At 47.8% G+C, this 11,216-nt stretch overlaps 1 protein-coding gene across 1 annotated transcript; it reads left to right on the top strand.

Annotated features, from left to right (window-relative positions):
• Positions 1-2,953: 2,953 nt before the first annotated feature.
• On the top strand, positions 2,954-10,946 carry LOC144949487 (dual specificity tyrosine-phosphorylation-regulated kinase 4-like). The gene is made up of 5 exons (XM_078879408.1): positions 2,954-3,063; positions 3,686-3,834; positions 4,751-4,887; positions 6,799-6,936; positions 9,114-10,946. The coding sequence occupies exons 1-5, from the start codon at positions 2,961-2,963 to the stop codon at positions 9,415-9,417; spliced, it is 831 nt and encodes a 276-aa protein (XP_078735534.1). The 5' UTR covers positions 2,954-2,960; the 3' UTR covers positions 9,418-10,946.
• The last annotated feature ends 270 nt before the right edge of the window (positions 10,947-11,216 follow it).

The following is an 11,216-nucleotide window of genomic DNA, read 5'->3' as shown; positions in this document are numbered from 1 at the left end:
CTCCTCCTGCTCCTACCAGCGAGCCTACGCCAAACTCGCAGCGCTAATGTTACCGTCGGCTGAGGGTTAATGTCGGCTGGTTGTTGTCCATGATGTGCACTGTGATAACGCCTTGTGGTGTGGTGAAGCGTGGGTGGCTCCCACCGTCTGTGAAGGCGTCTTGCGAGTGTAGGAGAGTAGACCACAGATTATTCTCGTAGAAGCCAGCAATAGCCATCGGGGCCTGTGTTTTTGTTTACCTTTTCGCCGACACGGACACGCCCCCTTCCCCCCCCCCCCATCGTGAAACTCCAAGATGGACTCGTCCTGACGTCTGGAGCAGGCACGAGATGGACTCTACCATCTGGTACCAACCCCAGGGGGGGGGGGAGAGGGCGGGTACAGTACTGCATCCGTCCCTGTACAAAATAAAGTTATACTGGTAGGAACCCACTGGTTCAGGGAGGGGGCTGGGTGGGGAGGGAGGGGCTGGGTGGGGTGGGGAGGGTGGGGCTGGGTGGGGAGCGGCTGGGTGAGGAGGGGAGGGTGGGGAGGGGCTGGGTGGGGAGGGTGGGGAGAGTGGGGCTGGGTGGGGGGTGGGAGGGGTGGGGCTGAGTGGGGAGGGTGGGGAGGGCTGGGTGGGGAGGGGCTGGGTGGGGAGAGTGGGGCTGTGTCGTGTGGTGGCGGGTTTAACGACACATTTATATTTTAACGATCTAACCCAAAAAAACTATATTATGGGTTCGTATTGATGGTGTGGGCTCATATTGATGATGTGGGTTTGTGTTGATGTGGGTCTGTGTTGCTGTGGGTCTGTGTTGCTGTGGGTCCGTGTTCATGATGGTTGGTCTGTGTTCATGATAGTTGGTCCGTGTTCATGTGGGTTCGTGGCTACGTACGGTGCGAGAGAAGTTTGACATATATACATACTGCGATATACAATTGTGCATCATCAGCGTATGGAACTCGATGTAATGCGATCAGATGCCATTGGTGATTGGAGAAACATATGTTGAAAAGAAGAAGGGCCAACTTGACACGGCATAGGCGGTTACGATTCGTCATCCAATTCTATGAACTGTGATGGACAATGTAGGTATGACTCAATCCACCCAAGTGCCGTACCAAATACACCGAACCTTGACCTTCATACGTGTTCATGATCATGATTTGGGTCCATGTGGATGATTTTGGCCAGTGATGATGATGATGATAATGTGTGTTCGTGCTGACAAAACCGCTGACGTGAATTATATTCTATCCTGAGAAATTATCTTGTCGCACATTCTAGACCAGGGGTCGGCAACCTACGGCTCCGGAGCCGCATGCGGCTCTTTACGGGCTGCTTCTTGACGATATGTACGTATGTACAGTATGTACATAGATCCATTGCGGCTCTTGAAATACTGAATTTTGTACCGAATTGGAAAGAAATGGCTCTTCTTGTTATTTTGGTTGCCGACCCCTGCTCTAGACTCTGTATGACCCGAGACTCATCTACCACTTCCCCCACAGGGATGAGAAGATGGTGTGAGACACAAACTTCTGATCCGCCCATGCTGGATATCTGTAACAAAGAGCTTCACAACTCATCGGATTCATCTGGTCAGCATAAAGATTCTGATTCCGAGGTCTGCACATCCTGCCCCGTACGTCGACGACATGGAGGTACGGACTCCTACTCTTTGGTTCTTTCGGTAAAGTTCGATTTAAAGCTTTCGTGACTGCAGGGATTCATCTTCTTGGTTCTTTCGGTAATGTCACGTAGAAGGAAAGTAATTAAATAATAAAAATAAAACATAATAAAAATAATTCTCACGACGTTTCGGCCACAACGCAAGCAGCCGTCTTCAGGTTGCGTTGTGGCCGAAACGTCGTGAGAATTATTTTATTATGTTTTATTTTTATTATGTTATTACTTCCCTTCTTTCGGTAAAGTCACGTAGGTGAAAATAATAATAAAATAAAATAAAAAAGTGAAAACAACTAAATTAAATCACGACGTTTCGGGCGCAACACAAGCGTCCTTCATCAGGTGGGGACCACCACAGAGAAAACAGTTGCTGAGGTTTGCCAAAGAGATGGCTTTGACAGGTACGGACTCGTTTGCTCGTGTGGCGAAGTATGTGTGGACATTTAAAGCTTTCGTGACTGCAGGGATTCATATTCTTGGTTCTTTCGGTAAAGTCACGCAAGCAGCCGTCCTCAGGTGAAGACCAGGTCTTCACCTGAGGACGGCTGCTTGCGTTGTGGCCGAAACGTCGTGAGAATTATTTTATAATGTTTTATTTTATTATTTTATTATTTCCATTCTACGTGACTTTACCGAAATAACCAAGAAGATATGTGTGGACATGTCATGCACCTACGTGTGTTCCCCACTCTATCCGTGTACCTGTCATCCTGTCTACCTGTGTGTGTCTATTTGCCTACCTGTATGTGTATCAGCGTCTGAGATGTTGTCTGTGTACCCACCTGTCTATCGATGCAAGAACGTCCACCGTCCTTTTGTGTATCCACTGCCAGTCGAAGGTTTCCCAAGGCACTGCCACCTCTCAGGATGTTGTGATGCTATAATTCTCACAGCACCTACTTTACACGTAATCTGATTAAACCGCTCTGTATGTTTGGGTCCATGACCTCTTGTGCATGTTCCATTCCTTGGCTGCCTCTTTGTTACGAGTCTTGACCATCGGACCATTGTCCCTTGTAGCCGTGACGTGTCCTGCCAAAGTCCACTAACTTTTTTTTATCGTGTGGATGTGGTCAAGAACCTGTGTATGTTTTCTCATCCACGATGTTCTTCTTCTTGTCAATCTAATTCCATTATAGCATCTCTGGTCACTTATTCAGCTTTTGTTCTATAATCCTCATATGACATAGTGGGGAGTATGCACTCATTGAAACTTAATTCTAAAAAAAAAATCTGCTAACTGCTATATGGGGGAGGGAGGGGGGGATCTTTGTCTTTGTTTGTTTAGATGTGCTGTCATCGAGCGTTTGAGAGGGAGAGGACTAACATGACATGGAGCGCGCTTTCCCACTCGTTGCGTGGAAAAGCCATCAAAAGCAAATCTCCACGAGGTAATAAAAATGTATGGGGGAAGTTAATGTTGCATGGGGGGATGGGTACTGGGTGGTGTTAATGCATCCATGTTGCATGGGGGAAGTCTTGTTGGCTATGTTACATGGGGATACGTCAAGGTGGCTATGTTGCACAGAGGACATCATGCTCCGTATCTTGCATGGCAGAAGTCAAGGAGACCATGTTTCATGGATGTCATGTCGGCCATGTTGCATGGGGTGTGTCACGTCGGCCATGTTGCATGGGGTGTGTCACGTCGGCCATGTTGCATGGGGTGTGTCACGTCGGCCATGTTGCATGGGGTGTGTCACGTCGGCCATGTTGCATGGGGTGTGTCACGTCGGCCATGTTGCATGGGGTGTGTCACGTCGGCCATGTTGCATGGGGTGTGTCACGTCGGCCATGTTGCATGGGGTGTGTCACGTCGGCCATGTTGCATGGGGTGTGTCACGTCGGCCATGTTGCATGGGGTGTGTCACGTCGGCCATGTTGCATGGGGGTCATGTCAGCCAGGTTGACATGGACGTGTCATCTCCTTTAAAAAAGTCTTGAGACTGGTGCGACTTTCCTGGATATATAACAGCAGCACATTCATTGTTTCTGCCATTTTTGTGTCTGTAGACATCCTTGAGCTCCATGGCAACCAGCTGACCCCCTGTGAGAAAAGAGAAATCTCAGCAATGAGGGACATCTGGTATTTTGGGGTCCACAATCTCGCCATTGGTCGTCATAACCACGGTTATGACGACTTCGAACGCCTTTACGCGTCGGTAAGTCTCACCACAGAAGGGCAGCCTTGCGGGTAGCGACAGGGCCCAGCACTCGCACGTGCAGTCTATTGCCTTATCCGGCACCTTACTAAACTTGTGCAGTCAAAGATGATCGCACTCAGGATGGCCTGGTACAATAAAACGCCTTAATAATAATAATGAAAAACGGGAACATACTCTTGAGGTTTTTTCGGTAAAGTCACGTAGGTAAAAATAAATAAAAATATAATAGAAATAATAATAGAAATAAAATAATAAATCACGACGTATCGGAGGCAACACAAGTCTCCGTCATCAGGTGGGACCGTCACAGCTGAATTTACTGTATTAAATGGTATTCTTGTCACTGCGCGGATTAGGTCTCCGATTTATGTATCTAATGAGCACCGAATTGTATGTATGTACATTGAACTTCTTTCGCACCGCACGTAGCCAACTGCACGAATCGGAGGCGCGGGAGGGGGGGCAACAACAAATAAATAAATAAACACAAAAAGCTGTTCTAAAGAAATGAAACACATTCCTGCGGAGGGAGCTGGTAGGAACGTTGGGTTGCTCGGTCAATGGCCAGGGTCAACGGCCGCGTGGTGTATTCCGCAAATATGCCCGACTGTGAGGGCGGGCACAAGCCGGCGTGAGTAGGTTAAACGTTGAGTTTTATAAGGGTACCACGGGGTGACCAGCCCCTCCTCACCCAGCCCCACCCCTCCAACCTCCCACCCAGCCCCTCCCCACCCTCCCCACCCAGCCCCACCCTCCCCTCCCCACCCAGCCCCACCCAGCCCCTCCCTGCACGACGGACGGACGGACACAATAATCCCCTGTGGGCTGGTGTAACCAGGAGGTTCCTACCAGTATTAGCGGTGACTTAATGAGCGTTGAGCCGGCACTCAACTCGCGTGTGATTGTTGCGCAGGTCACCCACGAGCACATCAACTTCCGTTACGAGGTGCTCGCGAGGATTGCGAGGAGCGAAGACTGCCGGGTGTTGTCTTGCCTTGACCACAGAACCAACGCTCTGGTGGCCATCAAAATGTGGAGGAAAGCATCGAGGTGAGACTTCACGATGGCGCGTATCGTCATAATAAATAATAACAACGAATACTTTGATAATTGGTTTTTTTACCCTTCTATCTGGCAACAAAACTGACACCTTTTTTACAAGGAGTCATGTTTGCATAGACCACAATACCCTGCAGTCATAATGCAAACAAAAAACATAACTCTGATAATGTGTGCACTGTCCTTGAAGTTGATTGTCAGTTTTGTTGCCAGATAGAAGGGTAAAAAAACAATTATCATATTTTTTACTGGCAAATGAGGTTCCAATGGAACGAATACTTTGTGTCACCATTGGAACCTCCTTTGCTAGTAGCAAAATATGATAATTGTTTTTTTTACCCTCTTATCTGGCAACAAAACTGACACCTTTTGGCGTCATCTGGTCCAACACCATGTGAGACTCGGCTCTAAGAAAAGCTGTCTCGGGTGTGGACCAATAAATTTCAAGGACAGTGCATACATTATCAGAGTTGTGTTTTTTGTTTGCATTTCGACCGCAGGTATTGTGGTCAATGCAAACATGACTCCTTGTAAAAAAAGGTGTCAGTTTTGTTGCCAGATAGAAGGGTAAAAAAACAATTATCATACTTTGTTTCAACTTCGGTGAGCGACGACGACGTAGCGGCGTGAGGGACAGCGGATGAGATAAGTCATATTTAAAAATACTTTTTTAAAAACACGCTTTAGTGAAATGTACCGTACTCGTAATGGCAGAATTCCACGACTCCAAGAAGTGGCCGCAAAGCTTGCCATAACGTAAGGGGCCGTGGTGATTTACAGCCAACGTCAGTTGAGCGTGGACAATTAGACCCAAGCCGAAACATAACGTAAAATAAATAATGTTTAAAAACATATATTTTTATTTTTAATGATAGAATATAGTATTGTCATCAGCATGACATAAGTATACCAAGTTTTCAGTAGATACCACATTGGGAAGACGGTTGAAATTGAGTTACAAGATTTGAGGATATGACAACAACAACAAAGTGAGTTAATAGAAAGCGTGTAATAATAATGTTTAACATTTTTTATTTTTTTTATTTTTTATGACAGAATATAGTATTGTCATCAGTATGACATAAGTATACAACGTTTGCAGTCGATACCACATTGGGAAGTGGCTTAAAATTGAGTTACAAGATTTGAGGATACAACAACAACAGAGTGAGTTTATCAAAAGCGTGTAAAAGAATGTTTTAAAATGTTTTTGATTTTAATGATAGAATATAGTATTGTCATCAGTATGACATAAGTATACCAAGTTTGCAGTCGATACCACATTGGGAAGTGGCTTAAAATTGAGTTACAAGATTTGAGGATACGACGACAACGACAGACGGAGTGAGTTCAATAAAAGCGTGTAAAATCTTCTTGGTTCTTTCGGTAAAGTCACGTAGAAGGGAAATAATAAAATAATACAAATAAAACATAAAACGACGTTTCGGCCACAACGCAAGCAGCCGTCCACAGGTGAAGAACAGGTCTGTCGGAAAGACAGCGTCTGAATGATAAAATGTTTAAAAACATATGTTTTGGATTTTTAATGATAGAATATAGTATTGTCATCAGGATGACATAGATATAGCAAGTTTGCAGTCGATAGCACATTGGGAAGTGGGTAAAAATTTTGTTACAAGATTTCTTTTTTGAGGATACCACAACAGACGGAGTGAGTTCAATAAAAGCGTGTAATAATAAAAATGGTGGCGGCCAGCCACGTGATTAGCCAACGCCGGCAATTGCCCGGTGGCTCTGCGGCCTGCGGTTCCTCGCTCCCCTCTGCGGGTCGTTTCTCTCTCTCGCTTTCTCCGAGACCAAGACCCAACAAATACCACAACGTGCGTTAATTGGCCTACATTGTCGTTGATATCATCGAATTGTTGACTCCCATGTGCGCAGCCCCATGGAGGACACGATCCAGAGGGTGGAACTGAACGCCATGCTTCGTTACGCCAGCAAAGGCAACGCCAGTGGTGTCAGTGCCGTGGATTGCTTCAAGTTCAGGGGTCACCACAGCATCGTCCTGAAGATGCCGAGGTATGCGCCGCGTATCCCTTCGGTGCCATCGCTTGACTTGCCTGCGTTGTCATCAGTTATTATCAGAGGTGTGGACTCGAGTCATGTGACTTGGACTCGAGTCAGACTCGAGTCATGAATTTGATGACTTGCGACTCGACTTGGACTTGCATAACAATGACTTTGTCCCACCTCTGAGATGTGGACTCGAGTCATGTGACTTGGACTCGAGTCAGACTCGAGTCATGAATTTGATGACTTGCGACTCGACTTGGACTTGCATAACAATGACTTTGTCCCACCTATGAGATGTGGACTCGAGTCATGTGACTTGGACTCGAGTCAGACTCGAGTCATGAATTTGATGACTTGCGACTCGACTTGGACTTGCATAACAATGACTTTGTCCCACCTCTGGTTATTATCATACAGTAGACTCGATAGACACTCGACTCTCGATTGTCTGTGCTAATGACGGGGAGGACGGCCGCGGATAATCCAAAAATATAACCATTTTCCGTGGATCTCTATGCCAAAAACCACTTAATCTCCATATATATAAAAGGCAAAGTTGTGATTGTGTGTGTCTGTTCAAAATGTTTAGCGTACTTCCCGACATGCAACAAACTTGAAATTTGACATGTGGGTACTTTCCAGACTGTACACCATTCAAAAATTATAATAATAATACACTTTTGTGTTTTTTTTTTGTGGGGGGGGGGGAGCTCAATAATACAGTTATTTTTTGCACGGCAAGTGAGCTGTGATGTCACATCTGTCACGTGACCCGCGCATGTGGAAGCGTCACGCCTTGTAGTGTAGTGGTTAGCGCGCTGCGCTACGAACCCGGCGACCCGAGTTCGATTCCCGCTCACGGCCACCACCGGTGACGATTATTTGAACTGGTCCTGGGCCTCCCCGAGGTCGACTCAGCCTCAAACGAGCAACTGGTGTGGTGTGTGAACATCGCCACTGGGGAGACAAAGGCGGCCGGGCGTCGTGAGTCCAAGTCCCGGGCGAAGCCGGGTAGTAAAGCTAGTGTGGGTATAAATTATAACTCACGAAACAAATGATGCGATAAATTACTCAAAATGAAGCGCAACTGATCATTTCAATTGTTACTCTTTCGATTGAGAATGAATTCTAACGATCGACCGATCAATGCACGTGCTCAGTGATAATACTTTCCTGCTCCCGCGCGGAAGAATCTGTCCACTTAGTGGACAGCAGAGCCACGCCAATTAACATAAATTAAACTCCGCCCACTCTTGTAAATATATGCAACTCCTGTACTGTAGAGGCGATTTCAGATTAACCGGAGCACCATATTTGTTCGGTTTAAGCACGTGACTTGTCATAAACATTTCCAAGATTAATAATGTTCAACTGTTTTTAGATGAATTTGGCCTGAAGGGAAAATTCACGAGTTATGAATTTATGTCAAAATCTCAGGTGCGCGGTTAATCCGCAAATCGGATAAACTGCACGCGGATAATTGAGAGTCTACTGGATCGTGAAACTATTGTGTGCCTTGGGGATGTGTCTCCTCGGCAGTGGACGTTGAACATCCCCCCCCCCCCGACGTCACTCAAGATGAGCGCGCTGCTGTGCGTAGAGATTTTAAAAAAGAACTCTCCAACACACCAGTGGGTTGTAGTAGTAACTAAGCGGCACGCGTTGTTTACGTGACAAACCTTACTGTGCTGTGTCGGGTGGTGGAGGGTTACGACAGATTTATACTTACGCGATCTAACCCAAAAGCCTTTATTACACTTAACGATGGCCCTCCATAGAGCCCAATGTGTAGTGTATAGTAGTGTAGTGTATATTCTTAGGTTTTTTCGGTAAAGTCACGTAGGTAAAAAATGTAAATTTATAAAAGTAAAATAACATTTCTTAATTTAAATTTTTTACCTACGTGACTTTACCGAAAAAACCTAAGAATATGAATGCTTGCAGTCACGAAAGCTTCAAATCTAGTGTAGTGTATATTACACAAAGCAACATCGCCCCCGTACTATGTCTATGAATCGTATGGCGCCTGCCTTCCTTCCCGATAGCCTCGCTGCGGATATTGAATGCTCCAAACTATTATTGCATCGCCCAACGTGGTTAATCGGCAAAACTGTGATCTCCGTTAGAGGAATAAATGCGCAATCGGAGTAAAACAAAATCGTCTCATTCACGTCTTTCCACAGATGGGAAGCTGTGCCCCCCTCCTCGCTCTCTCAATATTCTGCGGATCTGGAGGAGACGGAGAAGGGGTCGCGACTGTCTCGAGCAGGACGAGCGACCCGCTCGTTCCTCCGCTGCTCGCCGTGCTGTCGGGGGGCGCCCGCCCCAGAGGAGCCGCACGACAACGACGCAACATTCGCGATGGCCGCCAGAGGTCGCAACCGGGTACCCGATACCCGTACCCTACCCGATAACCGGCTACCCGTACCCGGCCGGGTACGGGTACGCGTAGCCGTTTGCGACCCTGGTGCGGCCGGGTACGGGTAGGCCGTGAGTCACTGGTGAGTCACCGTTTGTCACTCATTTCGGGTAGGGTACGGGTAGGGAACGGGTACCCGTACCCATTTGCGACCCTGGTGCGGCCGGGTACGGGTACGGGCAAGGAATCAAAACCCGTTTGCGACCTCTGATGGCCGTGTCTTACAAGCACCGCAGATGTTTACACATCGGACCCGGGTACTCATTTTGAGGCCGAGTCAAACCCTGGGGGAGGCCCGGGACCGGTTTTAGATTACCGTCACCGGCGTTGGCCGTCTAGTGGGGATCAAACTCGGCAGTCCGCCGAGTTCGTAGTTCAGCGCGCGAGCCGCTACACTACCACGCACGGGGGTAGCGCAGTCGTTGAGTGGAGCCAGCCCTATCCTGAGCCCTTCCCTGGTGGTTTTCTTCCAGGAAGTCCTCCAGAGGATGACCTCGCCAAGGTTTCCAGAACACGCGAGGGTAGGAGCTGGCCCAGGGTGCGAGAGCTGAGGTGAGCTGGGCAAACGCAAGGCCACCTCTTAAAAGTTAGGGATGTTACGTGGACTCAAAATTGATCTGTTGCTGTTACGTACGATATGCTTCGTAATGAACAAATAAACGAGTAATCAACTCTATGAAACTGGGTCCCGTGCACGATTGTGTCGGCGACTTTACTGGTACTGTACCGGATCGGGAAGCTCGTTGACGCGAGAGCTGATCTCTGACGGTGCTGGATGTTCTCACCTGGATCCACGTCCAAACCGAGTGCACCGATCCGGGCTGCGAACCATGGCGCTCTAAATGCCGTCGATTCCTCCGTCCCTGATGAGCGCTCGGTCTACCAGGCCGACCGTGTCACCTCGCCCACACTGCGTTCAGCTGGCACAACACTTTCGGCGTCCCCTCGCGCACCGTCCAATCCACTGCTGAAGGCCGCTCCAAGTTGCCGCCACCTCCCGTGGGCAATTCGCTTCGCCAACCACACGCAAACCGATGTCGTCGTTGCATCGCCCCGGTGGGCACCCGCACGGACACGTTCCGTTCCTTCTCAGAACCTCGGCACAATTCAAGAGACACACTCCAGATGCGTTCCTGGAGAGGTCATGCACCCGTCGAATAGGCGCCAAAAGGGGTCATTGTACCATCGTACATATGGGGACGCGTTCCCGACAATGTTATTTATTTCGTATGAGCAATGTGTGTACATATGTTGAACTTCTTTCGCACCGTACATAGCCACCACGCTTATTGGAGGGGGGGGGAAGGACAAGCTAAACACAAAAACTACAGTTTGAAAGAAATGAGTTTTCAATCTAGGTGATTTAAAAGTGCATAACTCCAGTGGCTTCTTAATATCGGAAGGGAGAGCGTTCCAGACGGCCACAGAAGCGCATGCGACGCAGCAGACCGCTTTTGTTCGACGGCCAGCCAAAAGCCGCCACTGCTGCGAGGATGAGTGGGAGTTCGCGCGATGATGGTTTATGCCGCTTGACAAGATCAGAGGTATTGTGGTTCATTTGTGGCAAGCACAGTGTGTAATGAGTGCGAGCTTACAAGAGTTGTTCCCACTTATCGCGGTATCCTGTGTATGCTTTGATGTTCATTTTTTCCCCAGTAAATATTTTCTCCAAGAAAAAGCGCTGTAACGAAGGAGCATTCCACGGGAGTCGCGCTAAGCGAGGTCTGCCTGCACTCTCATCTATTGCCACATGAAGAATGCTGTTAGTTGCTGGCCACCTGCAATTGTGGGACTGTGCCCAGCAAACATTACACTGGTCAACACACTTTTTCTGGCATAAGGTATTACAACGGTTTTAAGGTAATTT

Source organism: Lampetra fluviatilis, chromosome 54 (genome assembly GCF_964198595.1).
Source record: "Lampetra fluviatilis chromosome 54, kcLamFluv1.1, whole genome shotgun sequence".
In the NCBI taxonomy this organism is placed as follows: Eukaryota; Metazoa; Chordata; class Hyperoartia; order Petromyzontiformes; family Petromyzontidae; genus Lampetra; species Lampetra fluviatilis.
The sequence above is the reverse complement of the archived record's forward strand: the minus strand, read 5'-3'. Positions and strand labels throughout refer to the sequence as shown.